Source organism: Nannospalax galili, unplaced genomic scaffold, assembly GCF_000622305.1.
Source record: "Nannospalax galili isolate Female #2095 unplaced genomic scaffold, S.galili_v1.0 scaffold547, whole genome shotgun sequence".
Lineage (NCBI taxonomy): Eukaryota > Metazoa > Chordata > Mammalia > Rodentia > Spalacidae > Nannospalax > Nannospalax galili.
In genome coordinates, this window is record NW_008355824.1 from 819,359 (window position 1) to 841,249 (window position 21,891).

Sequence of the window (21,891 nt, forward strand, 5' to 3'; positions counted from 1 at the left end):
AAATGCTTCTTCTAAGTATGTGGTTATTAAATAAATAATTTTAAAAAATATGACTAAAGATTTAAATGGACACCAAATAAGATATATGAATGGCGATAGGAGATGCTCCGCCTTGTTCTTTTTTAACATTTTATTTATTATTTTTATTTTATGTGTATGAGTGTTTTGCCTGCATGTAAGTGCACCCCGTGTGTGCAATGCCCTACACAGGCCAGAAAAGGAAGTCGGATCCAGAGTTGCATATGGTTTATGACTAAAGATTTAAATGGACACCAAATAAGATATATGAATGGCGATAGGAGATGCTCCGCCTTGTTCTTTTTTAACATTTTATTTATTATTTTTATTTTATGTGTATGAGTGTTTTGCCTGCATGTAAGTGCACCCCGTGTGTGCAATGCCCTACACAGGCCAGAAAAGGAAGTCGGATCCAGAGTTGCATATGGTTATTAGCCACCACATAGGTGATGGAAATTGAATCCGTGTCCTCTGGAAGAACAGTAAGTGTTCTTGACTGCTGAGCCATCTCTCCAGCTCCTCAGTGTCATTCTTCATTAGGAAAATACATGTTAAAACCACAGATACCACCACACACCTACTAGATTAACTTTGTGAACATGCCAAAAATAAGATCACTTCTGAAAACAGTTAAGGATAGAGTTACCTTATAACCCTGTAATCTCATTCCTAGATGTTTTATCCAATGTAAGTGAATACTTACATTTACACAAAATCCTGTGCATGAATGTATAGATTAATGATTGCTCCAACTGGAAACAACTCTAATACATTCATTAGTAAATGGGAAAACAAACTGGTACTTCCATACAGTGAAATACTACTCAGAAGCAGAAAGAATATGCTAATAATGCATACACTTGTATGAATCTTGGAGACATTAGGATGAATGAAGGAAATCAGACTCAAAAGTTTCCATAGCATTTATGACATTCTAGAAAAGGCAAAACTGCTGGGTGTGGTAGCACACACCTTTAATCTCAGCACTCTAAACATAGCCATCATTCAGAATTTCCATCCAAGGACACATAGTTTACTGCTCTTGTATCCTGTGTGAGAGAGTCAGCACTCACCTCTTCTAGGTTCAGAGACCAAGCTTCAGCCATCCCCAGCTGACAACCACCAGATGTGTGAACAAGGTTCCTAGGACAGTGCAGCCCCAGCTAAGCTCCTGGCTCCTTACTCCTGTGAGTGACAAGGTAAGACTAGAACTGCCCACTTGAATCTAATCCAATTTTCTGACCCATGGAACTAAGAACAAATAAAATGGTTGCTGCTTCATCACCACGTTTTAGATGTGGTTTGTTATATGGCATTGAGTAACAAATCAATAGAATATCATCCAGGAAGGAGGAAAGTTATAGTGAATTTTACACACACACACACACACACACACACACACACGAATTTTATTTTAGAGATATTATGAGCAATCCTGAGGAGTTTGAGAGAAAAGAGTATATTAAGAATTCATTATCAGGCCTCGTGTGGTGGTACATACCTTTAATCCCAGTACTCAGGAGGCAGAAGCAGACAGGTCTCTGTGAGAACAAGGTGAGCCTGGTCTACATAGTGAGTTCCAAGCCAGTTGGGGCTACAGGGAGACCCTGTCTCAAAAAAGACCAAATACAAAATCCAGAAAAACCTCATTGTCAAAGGATTCTGTATGTTTTCCTTCACACATCCAAAGTAATGTATTATGTCGATCATTTGTGTAGTGATGTGTTGAACCTTGTGATCAGATGTTATAAGTGTTCAGAAACTAGACAACAAACAGAGAAAATCTGAGATTGGCTGCAAGAACCAATAATTTAAATAGTACATAGGAACACTAAGAAGAAACACTGTGGTTATTGTAATAGGATTTCAAAGCCAGAAATTAGATTCACATGCAGAAGAGGAAGGAATATTTTAGACTCAAGGAAGAATTCTTTGATACAAGAACCCACCAAAAATAAACTGTGCTGCCTCAAAAGTCTGTGGGCCCCTAATGGAAACTGTCAAACAGCCTGTGTGATCACAGAGGCATTTCCTCTGATGAGCGTGCAGATGACCCTCCACAGAGTAAGAATAGGTGTGATCATTCTGAGTTTCTTCAGACTCTTAGCTTTGCATTTTTTTGTATTGTTACCTGGCAACCCAAGAGTAATAGTGATATTTTAAGAACTTAGATTTTTACAACTGCTGTCCTTTTAATTAGACTCTCCATATATCCCCCTGTGCAATTGTTTTCCTTCATAATGTGTAGAAACAGGAGCTGTTTTGAGGACTGAAATGAAAACAAGCTGGAGATACATTGACTCTCATGATTTCAGCTTTCCTAATGACCACGTACAGTACAGATTGTTGGAAAGAACAGAGAAAATGATCACATCTACCCTGCCTTGCTATATTTAAACGGGAATGCAAATGGAGCCAATTTAGTTGGCATATGAACTCTGCCATTGACACTACTGTTGATCACTGTTTTGAAATTCTGGGAGGGGGGTTATATTTATTTATTTATTTGTTTGTTTGTTTGTTTGTTTGTTTAGTGTGTTTGTGTGTTTGTGTGTGTGTGTGTGTGATGTGTTGGTGTATACATGTGTGGGGAATGCATGTGTAGAGGTCAGAGGAAAACTCCATTACGTGGATTGAACTCAGGTAGTCAGGCTCAAAAGTAAATGCCTTTACCTACTAAGTCACCACCAGCCCTGTTTTTGTTTGCTTGTTTGTTTTGGTATTTTTTGTGTTTGTTTGTTTGTTTGTTTTCTCCTTGTAACTCCAGCTGGCCTGGAACTCACTATGTAGACCAGGCTGGCCTCTGTCTCACAGAGATCCACCTGCCTCTGCCTCCCAAGTCTGGGATTAAAGGCGTGTGCCACCACATCTGGCCTGTTTTGAAACTCTTAATTGTGAAAAAGGAGCCCAGAAATTCTGAAACTGATCCTAATTACGATCTTTATCAGGGGCTCCTCACCACCCCCTCATTCCCTATTACCTACCACCTGACTTCTACATTTATAGTGGAATAGAAGTTCTCTCAAGATCACTATTATCAAGTGTCCTATTCCCCAGTCTTTCCTTATCCTTGTGCATTCTCTCCTGTTTGAAGCATCTGACACTGTGATCCTTTGCATGCCCTGTTTGCTTCTCTCTGAGTCTGTCTCATTATGCTTTCCTGTTGTCTCTGAATTTGTTTGATAAAGTGAAGTCGAATGATGGACTGAAGTTGATAGTCCCAATACATGCCTCATAAACTATGCACAAGGACACATTGACACTCCCTCCCACCCAGACTCAGTGACAAAATGATTGCCAAATGGATACTTAAAAAACAAAAATGAGTTTGTACCTTGGCTAGCACTACAAATTCTATCAGAGTTCCTTAGGTTTGGGTTTGTTTTCTTTAATATAACAATAAAGTGAAAGACATACCAAAGTTGTTATCCGAAGAATATATAAATGGTCTTAAATTCCCTCTAGTCTCCTTCACAAAATAATCAATGACACTGAAAAGGTTTGGGAGTGTTACCTGTATAAAGAGAAAATGAGAGGCGGCTCAGTGCCTGAGTAAATATGAAGTAAGAGATGGTCCACTGTAGTCTAATGGGGATTGTCTTATGTTTCCTGGCCTCCAGAAAGTCAGGGTAGTATCAAACATCAATGACTTGCTGAATGGTCATAATTTTCTTACCCATGTCTATTTCCCCTTTTCAATGTCTATCTGATCACTCTCTATTGAGAAATTCTTCTCATTGGATGCAGTCTAGTGCTTTCCCCAATTAAAACAGAAAAAGGACTCAATTTAGGCAAAAGGATGCCCCCTTTCTGAAAGTTGAACTTCGAAGGAACAAGAAAGAGTAACAGCTTCCAACCAAATGGCTTCCTAGTCCTTGAAGAAATAGCTTTCAGAATATTTATAATAAGAAACTTCTATAGTCTCACAATATTCATTTTTTCTTTAAATTGGGCATAATTTGTTTCTTCTACTTAAAATTAAAAAACTTAAGCATTTTAATCCTTCATTGTATCAGGATAATTTAGGGGTCTGAGAGCCACTAAAATGTCTCTACCTCATAGATCAATACTTGTATACAGGTAAAATCTGGTTAAATCTGAATATCACAAGTAATCTTGAAGACATAAAGTAATTCATAGAAATACAATGTGGTTGAAGAGTGGGGTTAGGAAGAACTCGAAAAAATGAAAAAAATAATCCAGACTTATTTTCCTTCCACTGTGGAAATGTATAGGCCAATGACAAAGAGCCTAGTTCACTGCTTACAAAGACGCTCTGATTACACTGTTCCTTACTGACATCACTTCTACCCACTTGTTGGGCTCATCCTTCAGCAATCTAGTCTAGTGCTTCCTTATTGGAGCTTTGCTTACAAAGCCCAATAGGAGCCAGGTCGGGTGGTGCACATCTATCAACCCAGCACTTAGGGGACAGAAGCAAGAAGATGGCAAGTTCAGGGCAGGCTGGGATACATAGGGAGATCCACAGACATGGATCTGAGAAGTTTTGGAGGCATTTATGAAAAAATGTGACCTGTGTGAATCCCCAGCTCTCTAAGGGTTGCAGTCAAAACATAAGAAATTCTACCACACTGTCCCTTATTTTATGTAAAACAACAAGCTGGAGAGGCAGAGGAACTAGGATCTAATTTTCGAGAAATACTAGGATACATCATTTAACACTTTCGTGGCTGAGATTAGTGTAAATGCTGGTTTTCACCCCTGTAGAGTTGGCATAGCAATATCTACTTTCAGGCAATGAACAGATTAAACTGCATATGGAAATTACTTAGCTCTGTACCTCACATTGTACTGGAGGTTAAGACTGTGCCATTAACCTCATGGCATAACTCATCTATACTGAGAGAAGGCTTGAAGACAAAGAAAAAAAATTGTTCTCCTAGTAAGCTTCTGGTAAAGGGAATTCCTGAGCTTATGCATGGTAGATACAAAAGGACTGGGAATTCACAGATTTCTTCCCTTCACATAGAAGCACATTTAAATGCTTATATTAAAAAAAAAAAGGATGTAAAACAGACATTGGATAAAATTAGTTTTCTCTCTCTGAAACAATTATATTAATGATTAACAGAGAAAGAAAAGTGAAAATAACTTTGAAGCAGGTTTATCTAATCAACCTCAACTGCCAATTCTTATAAGATTTATTTATAATTTTTATTATATGTGTATGAGTGCTTTGTCTGCATGTATGTGAGTACACCATGTGCATGCAGTGGCTATGGAGGTCTGAAGAAGATACCAGATTTCCTGGAACTGCAGTTACAGATGGTTGTGAGCCCCAATATGGGTGCTGGGTACAGAACCCAGGTCCTCTGCAAGAGCAGTCGGTGCTCTTAACTCTGTTCCAGATCCACCTGCCTGGATGTCTCTTCTAACCCCTTGTATCTCCCACTTGCAGGACTCCTTGCCTCTTAACCAGCAAGAGTCCCTAAGGCAGACAACTCTTTTCCCACTTTTCTCTGTATTTTATAAAGGTAGGTTTGGAAGGCAACAGGAGAAAGTATATCAACAGTCAAGAAATAACTACTTACAGGTTTTTCCAGTTCAATGGTGTAGTTTTCTCCAATGCTCATCACTTTGTAGTGCTTGATTCTTGGTGTGCTAAAATGAAACAAATAGTTGACCCCCCTTTGATTATATAATTGAGCGAATGCAATCATGTAATGTGCCATGTATACTAAACTTGTGTCCTCACAACCTCACAACTACAGTTTGGCAAGTGGCAATTGCAGTTTGGCAAGTGGAATCCTTTTTTTTTTTTAATTTATTTTAACTATCTTTCTTTAAGATGAATGGTTATTCATGAGGAGGCATAAGAAATTTAGGTCAACAAGGAAACAGTTTTCCAGGTGGCTGGGAACTTGTTCATATGAACTTACAGCAATGGTGGCAGCGTGCACAAGACCCATATAAACTCAAAATAGACAAAAACCCAGCCATAGAACTGGGGAAATGGGCAATAAGCCCCATCCTTATCTGGGGAACTATTGGAAGGTGATCACTGCTGGGTGAGGGAGAGGTGGTCTTTAAGGGAGTGATGCTAGATAGGCTGAACAGACTCCAGTGGATAAACTCACACTTAGGGACATCTGGGAATATAGACTTGCCTCTATACATGACTTTAACATATATGACAGAATGCATGAAATCTGGAGGGGGTGCTCTTGGGGTGAAGATAGGGAAGGGGGTCTAAATATGATAAAGATGTATTGCATGGAATGCATAAAAATTCAATAAAAATATAAATTGTAAAAGAAAGTTGATTGGTGTATTTGATTAAATCATTTCAACTCAGTGTCAAAAAAGAAATTTGGGTTACTAAGCAGGTGAATGAAAAAATAAAAGATAAAAATCAAACAGTAAAAATCTTTGGTCATAATTTTTAAAATGTCAATAACATAAAATAGACAATATAAAATCATGAGAGGCTGGAGATGTAGCTCAGTTATACAGCACTTTCCTAATACACAAGATCCACTCATTACTACTTAAAAAAGGACCCCAAGGAATGACAAATCTTATGTAGACATATACAAACAAATACTCTACTCCTTATATTAAAAGAAAAGTAGAAAGAATTATTGAGAGCAAAAGTATTCTAACTCATCACTCATCCATCCAGATAGCCCTCCGTGGCAGGAGAATGTTCAGTATAGTAGCAGAGGGTGGGAATGTAAGTATGGCAGATGCATCTTACCTTCTTCCGCTTCTTCAGCTATAGAACACAAAAGTTTTACCACCTTAAATATATGATTTCTTGTTATGAACTGCTTCAGAAGAAGAAATCAGTCTATTCATCACTGTACCCGCAGCATTATATACATAACAAATATTTTAAAACCTAAATTTAAAAAATATTAGGAGCTCAGTTCATAGTGTTATGTGTTAGAACTTAATGAGTTTATGCTGAGCGAAGGCGTGAGTCAGCATGGCTTTGAATAACAGCATGTTTGTCTTGAATTCCTTTGATTTATATGGAAAGCGTGTTTAGGACCCAAACTTTTTCCATTTACTATGGTGTAATTTGTCTGAAAGGCAAACTAATTCAATATTTGCCTTACGCTTAGAAGTGATCTAAATTAAAATTTCAGGGAGAGGCAGGTGGATCTCTGTGAGTTTTGGTCTTTTTGAGACAGGGTCTCCCTGCTACAGGGAGACCCTGTCTCAAAAAGACCAAAAGAGAAAAACCTCATTGGGTTAAGCTGTCTATAGAGCCTATATACCTTTATATATATATATCTTTCATTTCCAGTTCATGTTCCTGAACTTCTATTCAGGGGCTTTCCTCATTCGCCATTATGCCCAAATCTACTCTCAACCAGATCCACATTGGAAACAATCATTAATGCTGATGGCCTGCTTTCAAAACATGGGATGAACCTTGCTCAATCTTCTCCCTTCAAAAGAAAACATTCTTTGATGCTAAAATGTCATTAATCAGTTACAGACAGGCAGAGGAAGCATTTTTGGACAGAGGAGGTTTGACATGTACTTCCTTGGGGTGATTGGCTCTGGCTTTATCTTTACTGTTACCATGAAAGCTCTTTGTAATCTGAAAACTCCAGTTTCAATTAGGATTCCCGTATGCTACACAATAAGTTACTGCTACTGTTTGGGAAGTTGGCAGAACACTTGGTTCAAATTCTGTTTCTGTCATATGTGCTCTCTAAATGTATTTGTATGCTTGTGTATATGTGTTCACTCTGTATAATGGAGATGATAGTGGCTTACGTCACAGGGCTCTTGTGGGTCAATGCTTACAAAGCCCTTAACAGAGTACCTAACACAGTTAAACACTCATTAAATTAACATTCTTTTTTGCTACATATTGCCTTATTTTGGTGGTTTCTTCCAGTCTCAGCCCTTTCATTGTAAAGAATGGAAAACAGTATTTGTCTCAATTATTCTATTGTGACTGGAGGGTATATTTGCAGCATTCAACACAGGGTGTATAAAGGGTATTATTTGAGAAACAGCAATTAGTAGTTATTAGTAGTTGTTAGTGTAGTATCATATCATATCATGACATCGTATAATCATACATGGAGAGCTGTGGGTGAAAGCTAGCAAAGGTCAGCAGAGGCTCTTGGGACTTTATGAGTAGCAGTACTAAATTTTGAAGTAAAAGGTAAGGCAGAAAAACAATTCCACTGAACTTTCATAGGCTGTGTCTCTCATTTTAGAACATACTTGTCCTCTAGCTTTTTGTTTATTTGCTTGTTTGATTGATTTATTGATTGGTTTTCCAAGGAATAAAGACAAAGGAAAAAGTAGGATAGTTTAACTTTCTGATTATGACTTGAAGAATAAAGTAAAGCCAGATGAGGTCAGCACAACTTTAATCCCAGGATTTGGGAGACTGGCCCTGGAGGATTACAAATTCCAGGTCAGCCTGGGCTACAGAAGAGATCTAGTTTCAAAAACAAACAAACAAAAATTTAGTATTTTTTAAAATGTGGCCTTAAATATGGTTCTTAAGTATTTGTTCTTAGTTTCTAACCTCAATTTTAACAAAAGACAGACTTTGTGATAAAGATTTTCTGTTGCTTCTTTAGCTAATAATGACACTACAAAAATGTAAATGGCCCCTAGTCATAACAAATTCACAAAAAAACAAAACATGGAGTTTATGTCTTATGAGTTCACATGCTACTGGGCTGAGTGAGGATGGATTATATTCTACACTGAGAAAGAAGACATCAAATAATTTGGCATTGATAAGTATTGTTTATTCCTGAAAATAGCTTTCCCTCCTACAGCTGACCTGCCAACACATGGAAAAAAAATTACTTTCAAATACTGCTTTGTAAACCAACTTGTCCTTTCCAGCTAGTGTTTACCAGACTCACTTGCATGGCTGAGCAAATCTCCTGTAACCTGTATGAAAGAAAATGAACTGGTTTTGTGGGAAACAGAGATATTTCCCAAGAGTCTAGATCTCCACCAAAATATTTACATTAAGCTCTCTGCTATTAGCAAGCTATAATTCTAGTACTCTCTCAGATAGCTATCCTTAAAAGTCAAGTGATGTATTAAATAGAAGATGCTAAATTCAGGCATTCTAAAAGGCCTACTTTGATGTATTGCACAACACAGGACTGTTACCATATTATCAATCCTTAAGTCCTAAGATTCATGGAATAACAGGGAAGAGTGATCCATTACACTTCCTTGAATAAATATTCTCAGAAGGCTAAATTGACACATATTCACTCTGGTGTTCAAATGCTTCAGTTTTCACCATCATACTTTGACTTCTGCTTCCTAAATATGAACTTGGAAGTTGTTCTATAAAACAGCATAGGTGTAGCAGGGTTCAGAGGTTAACGTCACTGGCTGCTTTTACAGAGGACCCGAGTTCCAGTCTCATCACCCACATGGAGACTATCTGTAACTCCAGTTCTAGGGAGATCTGATTCCCTCTTCTGAGCTCCGAGGGTTTGCACAACATGGGTACACTTACCTACATGCAAGCAATACATTCATACACATAAAATAAAAATAATAAATAAAAAAAATGGGGGGGTGTTTTTGAGACAGGATTTCCCAGTAGCCCCAGCTGGCCTGGAACTCACTATGTAGATCAGGCTGGCCTTGAACTCACAGGGATCTGTCTTTCTCTGCCTCCCGAGTGCTGGGATTAAAGGCATGCACCACCACGCCTGGCATAAAATATTTTGAAAATATTATAGATGTTTATGAACATTGGCTGATTTCAAACTGAAAGTGAGATTGCTAAAATGGGAATTAGGTAACTTTAACAAGAACTCCTTTGCCAAATTCTTTCTTATGAGTTTAAAATGTGGCTTAAATACAATACAAACATACATAAAATGATGGCATTAATTTCATCTCTTAAGTGCAGATATTCATTGCATTTGGCTGTAATCCACATTTGCAGCAGAAAACACTGTTGCTTGTCATAACTCAGCTGTGTGGAAAATGCAATGCAGGGTGGTGCTAATTTAGACAGCCTTCAGGGAGACCAAGCACCAAGTTGCTATTGTATAGGAATTAGGCAGTATTGAGCCTTTAAGGAGCCACTGGGTCCTGAGATTTTGTTCATTTAGTGAAGAATAGTAACATATGGGTCCCATGAAAACTAATCAAACAATCACATCAAGAGAGGAGTAACATGAGGGGAAAAATAATGACTTGTGTGAATTAATTTTGCTTTCAATCAGTTTGTGTTTCTTTATCTATGTACATTTTAATTTAGTTTATGTATCCTCTAATTTTTTTAAAGTGGCAGTCTGAATCTAAAAGCGTTTTTGTGCTTTACCTGATACTCAGTTTCCTACACCTTGTAAAAGGACCAGCTCCTTGACTAGGAAATACAAGATGGAAGACCACTTTCCACTCAGGAGGTCTAAGATCACTACAAGATCACTACTTATTTGCACCTAATAACTTTTATTCCTTTTGAATTTGCTTCAAAATAGCTTATTAAGTTATAACTCTAATGGACTGTAACTTCAAAACTGTATAACATTCTACTATATTCCAGTAGAACTGAAAATTCATTGTGAATGTTTAGCTTATAATAATGTTATCATAGCATATGCTATTGGCTAACAAATGCCAGCTTACAGTAAATGGAAAACACAAGGAAACCACAAGAAGGTAGACACCTATTTACAGTGTAAAAATATACACAGATATACACAGATACGGGGGGGGGGGGGGGAGAGAGAGAGAGAGAGAGAGAGAGAGAGAAGAGAGAGCCAGGATCTGATTGATCACTTAACAATCTTGCCAACTGTTCATGACTGCTGCATAAAGACAAGTATCTATTTATATTAACTGGCCAGTAAATATACCTTTGAGGGCAGTGGCTCATAGTGCTATGATTTTAATTTTTCATCTAAAAAATTATTTACTTTTTATTGCCTTTCTCAACTTTCAATGTCTTCATATTCAATCTACTTAGAAAGACAGATGTTTATGGAGTAGATTGGTAGATTTATTGGTAGATGCATTGTAATACATAAATAGAATAAAATCCTAACGAATAATAGTAAATTCAAATACAAAATCCAAGTTATGCTTCTATAAAAAACATAGTCATCTATTGAATATTTAAATATGTCAAAAATCTGTATATATTAATTATATTATCAGTTATGGAAGTGTTACCTAAACCAGAATCTCTATTAAAGTGTAAGTTTTCAGACTCTGAAAGCTGGACTGCCTTTTTTTTTTTTTTTTTTGTCTTTTTTGAAGCAGGGGCTTCCCTGTAGCCCCAGCTGACCTTGAACTCTGTATGTAGACCAGGAACTCACAGAGATCCGCCTGCCTCTGCCTCCGGTGGGATCAAAGGCTTGCGCCACCATGCCCAGCTGCTGGAGTGGCTTTAAAAGATCCAAGCACCCTAATTAGAAAACGAACTTCGTGTGTGTGTCTCTCTGTGTGTGTGTGTGTGTGTGTGTACTGTTGTGCATGCACATGAGAGCACTTACATGCAGTATCCGCCTGTCTCCACATCTCCAGTGCTAGGGTTATTAGCACGCACTACCATGCATTGTTTGTTTTTAAGTGAGTTCTAGAGGTTGAACTCAGGTTATCAGGCTTGCATAGCAAGCACTGCACCGGTGGAGCTGTAGCCTCACTCTTGGCTTGTACATGTTTCTGAGTTTTTCAAAGGTAAACTATTTTACAAAAAAATTATTAGCCTTAACAAGGGGCTCTGAAGTAGCCCTTTTTGTAGATAAAGTATGTCAACATTCCGAGTAAAACTCTGTCCCTAAAGTGGCCTCTAGGGCTTTGGCCTGTGCCTGCCCTACCTTTGGAATCTCTGCTGCCTCAGCTCTTTGCCTACTTCATAGCAGACGCAACGGCATCTTTCTGCTTCTTGAACAAGCCAGGCTTGTTCTCTCAATGACCATTCTCTTATTCTCTCTATGACCATTCTATGTTAAACTATATTATTCTATATATTCTATATATTAGTCTATATTAAAACAATAGCAATCACAGAACTTTTCTTTTTTAAAATATTTTTTGATTTATTTTTATTTTATGTGTAGGAATGTTTTACCTGCATGTATACATGCAATGCCTGTGGAAGCCACAAGAAGCTCACAGATCCCTTGGTACTAGAGTTAGAGACAATTGTTAGCTGCCATATGAGTGCTGGGAACCAAACCCAGGTCCTCTACAAGCGCAGCTGTCTCTCCAGCCCCAGAACATTTCTCTTTATCACCTCTAAAGTGAAAGCTTTGCTTATATCACACATGCCTTCCTATTCTTGTGTTTATATTTGCAACCCTAACAGAATGCATTACAGGTACTGAGTGGAACCTGTGAGATTTTGGTCTCTAAAGCAATGTCTCTAAGGTCTCTAATGACATGCCCTTAACATTTTAATACATGTTTTAATTAAACATACTCTATCTCCTGGCGGATAGTGATGGAGTAGTTTCTGCTGTCACTACCAGGCCTCAGGATCATATTTCCCAAAGAAGGATTCTTCTCCAACATTTCAGTTGCTTCTTTCCGAGAAACTGCATAAAAACATCTACAGAGGTAAGGTTAAAAAAACAATTTTTTTTTCAATGGTGAAGAGCATTGCTTGAAAATAATGCTACCAACATACCTTTGAGAGCTATAGGTTTTTATATTTTAAACAAGGAGGACATGAAAAGCAATCTACTAATAGCAATTTACTATCTGTAAATAACCATAATTATCATTTGAAAACCTAAAACAGTAGCTAACAATGTATCCCCAGTCTTAGTTCACAACAGGATCTTGGATTATTTGCTGGTGGTTTTCTTGCAGGATTCCAAAGCATCTCTAAATGCTTCTTTTCCTGGGTTCTGTTTTAGACAACTGATAGTAAAACTATGTTTGAGCTGACTCCTTTTGGTATAATAGGTCTTTATAGGCATTGTGGTATTTGTATATATACAATTAAGAAATTAATTACTTGCCTTTTTATCATATGCATTGAATTCATACATATGAATATAATATGTATATCTATGAATGAATATATATTCAAACATATAATCAGGGAAAAATCTGGTAAAACATGATACATCTAAAATGTTGATACCAAATATCTTTTTGAGTGTTAGGACAATAAATAATTTTAATCATCTCTTTATCTGTAATAAACATATAACTTGTTTTATTGGGGCGGGGGGAGAAAAAGAAGCAGTCCATGTTATCTTTATTCTACTGATTGATCACTTATCTAGTTTGACCTAACAGCACTGATTAGCAGGTTTCAGTGACAGCAGTACAGATAGAACCTAATGTCAGAGATGGTCCCAGGACAAGTTTTATTGACAAGAACACCACAAGGGCCCATTACATTTTCAGCCATAAAGAAGATACACATGAGATGCTGCAGAATCCAGATGCTGTGTGCTACGTTTTTTAAACACTTGACATACATGGTTTACACAGGACCCTCCTGAAAGAGCAAGCTCAGTGATTGCTCACTGATCAATCAATTGAATGCAATGTTTTAAGAATCTAAAAATCTTTGGTATATTTGATGATAGAAATTCAGTCAAGTATAGAGTTGTATAGTGAAAAAATATATCTTTCTTCCTTCTTTATAGGAACCTTTATTTAGGTTTGAACTCCGGAAAGATACCTACTTGGTCTAGAGGTGTGGGCAGAAGGGGATTTCCTCTGTGGTAAAAGCTAGTTCAAATATGCATAATGTTGATCATGACATATGAGAGGAAATGTGGCAGGTACTCAGATATATATAGTTTATCCCCAAGACATTTAGTGTCCCTGGTGTAAAAAGTTCAAGTGGATAACTCTGCTTGACAATTAGAAATTAGTCTTAACAACTGCTTAAATAAACCTGTGCTGTGCACTTACGCTGGCATAGGGTTCAGTACATCCACATAATCTTCTACTGGCTCCTTCTCTTTTTCCACAGGCACAAGTGGTGGTAGCTGCTCTGTCTCGACCCTTCTTTTCTTTTCTCTCTCTAGGACTTCCTGCAGTCTAATTACTTGCCCAGGTAGAAGTGACACGTGTTGGGGAACTGATAGCTGAAACCAATTGAAAGAGTAGGTAGACAAGAAAGATCCTAAATAACATACTGGCTTTAGTAAAAATGAGCATGGGCATCCTAAGGAGCTTTAGTTACCTGGCAGTGATGAATGGATAGAATCACAAATAGAAAATTTTCCTCTAAGATTGGTGTCTTAGAACTGCCTCTACATCAACAGAATGTCCAGCCTTCTAAAGAAGTCTTCTTTTTGATCTGGTCTCAGGGAAAAGTACACATACCTTGTACTACAAGGTAACCGGAGTAGCAACCAAGCTCTCATTTTTCATCCAGAGTTGACTAGTTCAGTAATGCCAAGGAAGTTCACGAGCACCAGTGCAGTACCTCATTCTTTCACAAGTAAAACTCGGAAAAGCTCCGTCTTATTATGGCAACGTGGGTTTAAGATGAGACCAAACGTCGGATGACATGGGATCAGCCATTAGAGGTCTATGTTGTGGTATGTTCGCAGTATTCATGTATATTTTCTCATTATGGTACTTCTCTGATGGCAGTTTTGTTGTTGATGTTACCTTTTCTAGAAATGTGTTCTGAATCAAGTCATCTATATTTGGTCTTGTGAATTGTATTCATGTCCCCAATTTAGTTGGGGACAAGCTATGCTCTCTTGGGAAATGTAGTGCTAATGGTATAGTGTTTTTTTTTTTCTATATGTGACACTAGCTAGTTTATATTTGGAAGCAGCCATGTCTGATTTATCATCTTTACCACCAGGGGAGAACACAGACTTATGTGATATACATGAGAATTCATTTGAATGCAGTAAAAAAATAATAGAAATTCATTTCCATTTAGTTACTATTTCTCTCTGCATGTGTATTTGTGTGTGTGAGGTATGCATATATGTACATGAGGGTGGGAGTGAGCTTGTTCATGAATGTGTGTGTAGAGGTCAGAGTTCAACATCAGGTGTCTTTATCTCTTGCCACCACCACCTTGTTAGATAGTGTCTTTCACTGAACTGAAAGCTTGGCATTTTGGCTAGTACAGCTGGCCAGCAAGCCCTGGGGATCCACCTGTCTCTGCTTGCCCAGCACTGGGATTATGGACACTGACTTGTTTAAGATGCTGGCTTTTATGTGGGTTCTGGGGACCAAACTCAGGAGCTCATGGCTGTACAGCAAGCAATTTACCCAGTGGGCCATGTCTCCAGTCCCATGCTTAGTTACTATTTCATTACTTCATACTGTTATTTATATTTGAATCTGTATATCAGTACATATGAAATTTAAATAAGAATTTACTAGTACGGATACACAATCTAAAAAGATTTATATACCACTCTTCTAGATAACTAAGCTAACTAACAACCAAAGCCAAAATAAAATGGTGAGGAGGAAACTAATGAAACAACTATCTTTTATTCTATGTTAATATTTCTCTTACTTAGTGCATGTATCTGAAGTACTATATATATGTTATCAAAGATACAACAATGCTATAAAAAAGGTATTGCTATTTTCACTTTACAAATAAAAAAATAAAAACAGAAAATATGATCAGCTCAAACTCAGGTTCATTTGATTTTAGTGGCTCTGCGTTACTCACACTATTCCACTAAGGTCTGACATATGTTGCTTGGTTTTGTTGTTACTACCTTTTCTGTGTTTCAGATTGAGTCACCTGTATGTGTCCTCTTGAATTGCTTTCATACCTCCAATTTAATTCCTCATTATGACCAGTTATGTTCTCTTGGGGCATATAGTAAGAATGGTAGAGTATTTTTACAAATGAATTGTTCACATTCAGTAATCTGAGACCATTCCCCAAACAGTTACAGAGTCGGAAACTTGAGACAAATTGTCTTCTCCTGAAAATTCATATGGCATTTTAATATTCCATAATATATCAATGCTTTAATTAAAAAGTACCATTTTCTATCCTTATCGCAAGGAAAAATATGAATAAAATGGCCCAAACTTCAAGTATTGTTAGTGTATCAGGAAGATGTATCAAGACTTTTCCAGTGGGGTTAGTGTTTTCCTCCAGGCCCTTGGGGTACTTGTACCCACGCAATGGTACCCAATGAGGCCTTTCCACCACAGAGGGAGAAAGTACAATTCTCCTAACAGTTTCTTCTTCCAACCCCCACAAGTAAGCACGACCTCCACATGTTTAAAGCCTACTCTTTAAGCCTCTTAGGGCTACTTTGTATAGTAACTGAACCTCTAACCTTTTATCTGTAACTGGCTGATATAAAAAAAAACAGCATCTAGGCTGGGCGTGGTGCCGCATACCTTTAATCCTAGGACTCAGGAGGCAGAGGCAGGTGGATCGCTGTGAGTTCGAGGCTAGCCTAGTCTACAGAGCGGGTTCCAGGCCAGCAGGGGCTACAGGGATACCCTGTTTTAAAAAGACCAACCAACCAACAAACAACAAAAAAAAACCCCAGCATCCAGTACTGTAGTAAAGAGCTGAGGTTATGTCATATGACTGAAAGACTTTGCTCAGACATTAGTATTGGATAGAGCTGGTATTTGATCATAACAAACTTGGAATTTTTTCATTTATTCTAAAGGTAGTAGAGAACACAGTGCTTTGAGGAAAGCTGGTTATCAAAGTATCTCATGTTTTGATGACAGTTGCTATAGTGGCTTTATAAATTAATGGTAATCAGGTTGCTGAAGCAGTTCACTCTAAGCAGTAGTCTCTAGTTGCCTATGATAAGATGCCACTAGTGAATAGATAATTCTTTTGTTTTAGGAAGACTCATGTAACAAATATTTAAAGATGATTTTTCATTTTTATGGTTTCTTTCTTTTATAATGTCTATTTTATTCATAAAACCCACTGTAACACTTTTTATTAAAAAATAAGAAAAATACTGTAGATTACTTTAGAATCTACTATGTAAGCTACAAATGGCACCATGTGCAAAGAATCCCTGTGTCAAAAAGATAAGAGAGCAAAAGCAAATCTCCCTGACTCTCTGCTCACCAAGGTGTGAGGTAGGCCTGTGTTTGCTTACTTTTTCTTTCTCCACCCACCTGTTAAAAACATAACTTTCAAAAACAAGTGCAGCCACTCTCACCTGTATCCTTCACAGTAGGTGTTAGCAAATATTTGGTGAACAAATAAATCAGCAGAAGGTAATGACCTGCCACCAGGCTTGGTGGCTCACAGTGATGGTCTCAGCGCTGGGAGGGTTGAGTAGTCAGATCATGTGCTCAAGGCCAATATGGGCTATGTATTGAGACCTCGTCCCAACAGAAGAAAGGAATGTCTTCTTACCTCTGTTACCGTCAGAATGAAGCCTCTCCATTCTTCCCCACTTTCCATGTTTTCTGTCTAAAGATGAAAACAAAGATAAAGCAGAAAATGCATAACTATAAACATTAATAATCCGTACTAAATTCAAATAACTTTAGAATTTCACATGATTATTTTATGACAAAATGTGGCAGACACCAAAACCTAGCAAGGTTGAGGGGTAGAGAGATGGCTCTGTGGGTAAAATGCTTGCTGTGCAAGTGTGAGGACAGAGTTTGGAACTCCAGAAGTCAGGCAAAGTGCTGGACAGGCATGCAGCCCACCTTTCAGCCCAGCACCTTGCAGGAGAGGAAAGCCCCCCAGGACAAGTGGACTAGCTTACTTTGTGTGTTGTCTTGCTTGAAATTTGAGTAAACCAATGCAGAAATTTCCAATTCTTAGTTACAAATGTGATTTCTTTTGTTAAATAAGGCTATCTGAAATTTTTATACTACTTAAAATATAGAACAATAAGAACAAAATAACCAATGCTTTTGAGTGTTTATAACGGTAGCTACTGCACTAAGCTCTCAACAGGTATTACCTTGTTTAATCATGTCAAAGAACCATTCCAGGTGGCTGTTATTTGGACTAGCCTCCTGCACAGAATTCCTGAAGTGACAACACTAGAAATCAAAATGGAGTCTCTTGTGCCAAGGTTCCACACCACTAAAAGAAAACTGAGTTGTTACCTGATCTTCTTGAGAAATCGGGAAAGAACTATAACAGCCAAATGTCCCACACTGGCCAATTTCAATTGGCATGATTGTGAAGTTGCCTCTGTCTTACAAAAAAAGCAACCTCAAGTAACTAACTAGTTATATTTTTAATAATTTGTTCTCTTATTTTTGCCTTGCATGAAAAGTTTAGAAATGATCAATTCACTTTATCAGTTTATTTAGTTTTCCCTGTCTATGAACTCAGTCTCTTCTGTTCAGTCCATTGGAACACTTTATTTTTTATTTTGATTTGGTTTGGGGTTTTGTTAGTTTTTCTGTAGTTGTTTTGTTTGTTTTGGGGGGTTGTTTTTGTTCCTGTTTGTTTTGTTTTAATATATTTTATTTCTATATTTTCAATATATGTTTTCATTGCATTTTTGTGTATTTCAAACAATGCACAGTAATCATATTTAGACCCCCCTCCCCTATCTGAATCCCCCATAGCACCCCCTTTAGATTTCGTGCATTCTATTAGTTTGTGTCTCCAGATGTCCCTCGGTGTGAGTTCATCTACTGAAGCTTGGTCAGCTTATCTAGTGTCACTCCCTTTAAGAAGATCAACTCTCCTTCACCCAGCAGTGATCAGCTGCCAATAGTTCCTTAGCTAAGGCTGGAGCCTACTTCCCATTTCTATGCTGGAGTTTTGTCTTGGTTTGAGTTTGCATGGGTTTTGTGCATGCTGTCACCATTGCTGTAAGTTCATATGAGGAAGTTCCTAGACTCCTGGAAAACTCTGTTTCCTTGTGATCATCCACCACCCTTGGCTCTTACAATCTTTCTGCTCCTCTTCCACAATGGTCCCTAAGCCCTGGGTGGGTAAGGTTTAATATAGGAGTCCTATCCCAGGATACCCACTCTGCAGTCTCTTATTCTTTATGTTTTGGCCAGTTGTGATTTTCTGTGTTAATCACCCTCTGTTGCATGAGGAATCTTCATTGGTGAGAGTTGAGGGATGCATCAGTATTCTTTCTACTCCCTGTTCCACTATGTTCCATGAACCTTAGGTGTAGAGGAATATGTGAATATATATCTAGATGTCACTGCAGGAGCTGGGAAAATGGAAAGAAACCATGGAGGAAAAGGGAAAGAAGGAGCCTGAGAGAGGGAGTAGTAAGAGGCAGGTGTTACCAAGAGGGGTATGGGGAAAATAGGGGTATTTAACTGGGAAGAGAGGAAGGAAAGGTATACAAGTTACCACTGGAGTAAAGGTGAAGAACTAGCTCAAGAGTGGGAGGATAATCGGAGACAGGTATTATCAAAGAGGAAAAATGGGTACTTTAACTAGGGAGGGAGGAGAGAGGTTTAGACAGGGAGGGAGAGATAAATAATGTTTAGGTGGTGTGAAAAACCAGAGGTAAACATATTACTTCAAAAGCCTACTGAAAAATTCACATATAATATCTGAACATGAGTGCATGTATATAGCTAAAGGTTATATAATAAGAAAAGCAGTGCCAAACAGGAGAAACCTCCCTTCAAGTTGTTGGTCATGGTAGTCCATGAGACTCCCAAAATAGCACAAACTATTGCTACAGCCCTTGATTGCCTCCAAGAGCTTGAAGGTAAGACCCTATTGCTGAAGACAGGACATATTTCAAACACAGTATGTGGAGCAATGGAGTTGGAACTGACCTGGAAGCCTCCTTCCTGAAGACTAGCTCTCAAAGTTTCAGAGGATATTATGTAAGATACTAAGGGAGAACATCAATCAATGGTCCAAGCCCAGCTTTAAAGCCTAATAACCACAACAATGACCAGCACAGCAAACTATATCGACAATAGTGGCACTTTTATCTTGGGAGTATTCAAGAATTATCTAATTGCACTTAAAGCCAGCTCAATGGGAGGGAACTCATGTGTGGTCCTGTAAACACAGCCAAATAACACATGGCAGGATGGCAGGAGATCATAGAGAAAACTCTGCCACTGTTACATCCCTAGACAAATGTAATTTCTTATTGCATGCTAAATATGAATCCTTATATTTACAGACAAGTATACCTGCCACCATTCATCAAAGAAGCTTCTTTTTGCAACAAATGGAGACTGTTACAGAGTTCCACAACTGCTTAAATGCAGAGAATAAAAGTCTGTGAGATGCCTAGTCCCTAAATGACACATCTACAATGGAACGTTTTTTTTGTTTGTTTGTTTGTTTGTTTGTTTGTTTGTTTAATTTGAGACAGGGTCTCACTATGGCTGCAGTCTGGCCTTGATCTCACAAAGATCTGCCTGCCTCTGCCTTCCCAGAGCTGAGATTAAAGGAATGTGCCACCCTATCCTGCTGGAACGCTTTATTTTATGGAATGAAGAGTGCCTCATTCTTGAGTAGACTGCACACCATTTAAGGATCTTTTTTTTATATGAAGTAGTTATTTTGTCCTTTGAGAATCTTATGGAAACTCAGCAAAAATGTATTTTTATTTCCATTTTACATATCTGTTTATTTAAAATATATTGAATGTCTTTAGTGCTACAGGTACTATTTTAGGTTAGGGAACAGCAAAAAAAATAATAATTATTCTGTATTGGCAACTGATCAGTGCTAGGTGAAGGAAACTCACTTGGTCTTATTTAAGGGGGTGGCACTTGATAGGTTGACCAGGCTCCAGTGAATGGACTCACACCAAGGGACATCTGGGTACACAAACTTGACTCAATAAGCATTAACATATATGACAGAATACATGAAATACAGTGTGTGGGGGGGTTTAAGGGGGATGCAGATAGGGGAGGGAGTCTAAATATGATTAAGATGTATGAAATGTACAAAAACTCAATTTTTTAAATCCTTGTTCTCATAGTTTGAGATATAGCAAGGAAGAATAAATAATCAACATAATGGTGCATTTGATATTGTTAGGTGGAAATAAATAGGAAAAATAAAATATAGAACAGGGTAAGACAGATTGATAGTGTGATGAGAGCCAGGGTAGGGGACAAGGTTATAATTTTGATAAAATGCTACAGATGGGCCACAGTGAGAGGATTACATTTGAGTAAAGACTTCTAATTCAAGAAACAGTTGAGTGAAAAGTATGTGGCTTATGGTCACATAGCTAAAACCTAAGTCAGCCCAAATGTAAAGCTCAGCATCTGACTGCAGTGCTGTGCTCTTCACCACCACATCAAGGAATTATCTAGAGAGCTTGCTTACATGTAGATTCTATTTAGATGGGGCTGGCATTGCCTAAATAAAGGTGACTCTATCAGACTCAGTGCCACCACTGTCAAGTCAATCAACAACCTCCTAGGAACTTCTCCAATATTATCTTTCTTAAGTCCAAGTTGTTCTCTTTATGCCATTACTGTAGTTGCTGGTTAGTCTTTACCAGCTCACTGCTGATTCAAAAACAGTTTTTAAAAACTCCAGGTGGTATCCTTGACTTTGTCAGAGGGCAGAAATATAAGGTTTCATTGTGCTTGTATAGTAAACAAGTGAGCATGCTCTCTAAAATCTAACTCAAAAAACTAGTCCTTGACAAAGGGTAGGAATATTGCTGAAGTATTGAGACTTAACCCCTCTTGTAATTCTTTATTTCAACCTTGTGTTAAAAAGTAAAGACTACTTATAGGCATTACCCATCATAGACTGCAGTTTCTCCTCACTCACCTTCAGTTGCACTTCCTCTTTTGGCAAAACAAGAGTGAATTTGGCACAATTCTTTTCAGTTGAACTTTGGTCAGTAAGGCATACAAGATCTGTTATGTCTAATTTGCCAACATACTACAAAGATAAAAGAAAATATTGTTAATTTCCCAGGTGATATATATTTGTTTCAGCATGAAGGAAAATAACAAATTGTAAAACTTACTTGTACTTTGCATGATAGCCTGGTTTCCCTA

The 21,891-nt window shown here is 37.8% G+C and overlaps 1 protein-coding gene across 1 annotated transcript in view; it reads right to left on the minus strand.

The window, feature by feature from the left end:
- Positions 1-21,891, minus strand: part of Stap1 (signal transducing adaptor family member 1) — a 51,866-nt gene that overhangs the window by 13,972 nt on the left and 16,003 nt on the right. Inside the window, exons 3-8 of the mRNA XM_008853827.3 lie at positions 21,659-21,772; positions 17,309-17,365; positions 13,882-14,057; positions 12,428-12,556; positions 5,571-5,640; positions 3,436-3,532 (exon numbers count right to left, since the gene is read on the minus strand). Coding sequence (XP_008852049.1) covers positions 3,436-3,532; positions 5,571-5,640; positions 12,428-12,556; positions 13,882-14,057; positions 17,309-17,365; positions 21,659-21,772 — 643 coding nt within the window. The remainder of the gene's footprint in view (positions 1-3,435; positions 3,533-5,570; positions 5,641-12,427; positions 12,557-13,881; positions 14,058-17,308; positions 17,366-21,658; positions 21,773-21,891) is intronic.